General features: G+C 50.9%; 1 protein-coding gene across 1 annotated transcript; it reads left to right on the top strand.

The window, feature by feature from the left end:
* Positions 1–310: 310 nt before the first annotated feature.
* Positions 311–624, top strand: LOC308425266 (large ribosomal subunit protein uL29-like; the record flags this gene model as incomplete). The annotated part of the gene is made up of 2 exons (XM_080922483.1): positions 311–415; positions 499–624. The coding sequence occupies 2 exons, from the start codon at positions 311–313 to the stop codon at positions 622–624; spliced, it is 231 nt and encodes a 76-aa protein (XP_080778609.1).
* Positions 625–668: the final 44 nt, after the last annotated feature.

Genomic DNA, 668 nt, shown 5'->3' with positions numbered 1-668 from the left:
GACATTTTGGGGGCTTTGGGAGCTGACAGACGAGGCAGAAGATGATGGTTGGAGAAGCCTTTTCAGTCACTGCTCTTCCAGAGGTTCTGAGTTCAATTCCCGGCAACCACATGGTGACTCACAACCATCTGTAATGGGATCTGGTGCCCTCTTCTGGCCTGCAGGCATACATGCAGGCAGAACACTATACATAAGAAATAAATCTTTTAAAAAATGAAAGCATTTGCTCTCAAATAAATGGAATCCCTTTTTTTAAACATAAACAATCGTGCTCTCGAACAAGGTGACCTCAGCAGTGAACAACGCAGCAATGGCCAAGATGAAGGCTCCGGACCTGCGCGGCAAGAAGGAGGAGGAGCTGTTGAAACAACTGGACGATCTGAAGGTGGAACTGTCCCAGCTTCACGTCGACAAAGTGACAGCGGGCCCGCGTCCAAGATCTCCAAGATACGAGTCGTTTGCAAATCCATCGCCAGTGTCCACACCGTTATAAACCAGACTCAACAGGAAAACTTCAGGAAATTCTACAAGGGAAAGAAGTACGAGCCCCTGGACCTGCGGCCCAAGAAGATTAGAGCCATGCGCCGCCAGCTCACCAAGCACGAGGAGAGGCTGAAGACCTGAAGGAGCGGCCGTACCCACTGCGCAAGCGCGCAGTCAAGCCGGAG

This window comes from Micromys minutus (genome assembly GCF_963924665.1).
Source record: "Micromys minutus genome assembly, chromosome: 10".
Classification (NCBI taxonomy): Eukaryota; Metazoa; Chordata; class Mammalia; order Rodentia; family Muridae; genus Micromys; species Micromys minutus.
Note: the sequence above shows the minus strand (reverse complement) of the source record. Positions and strands in the feature narration are given on the sequence as shown.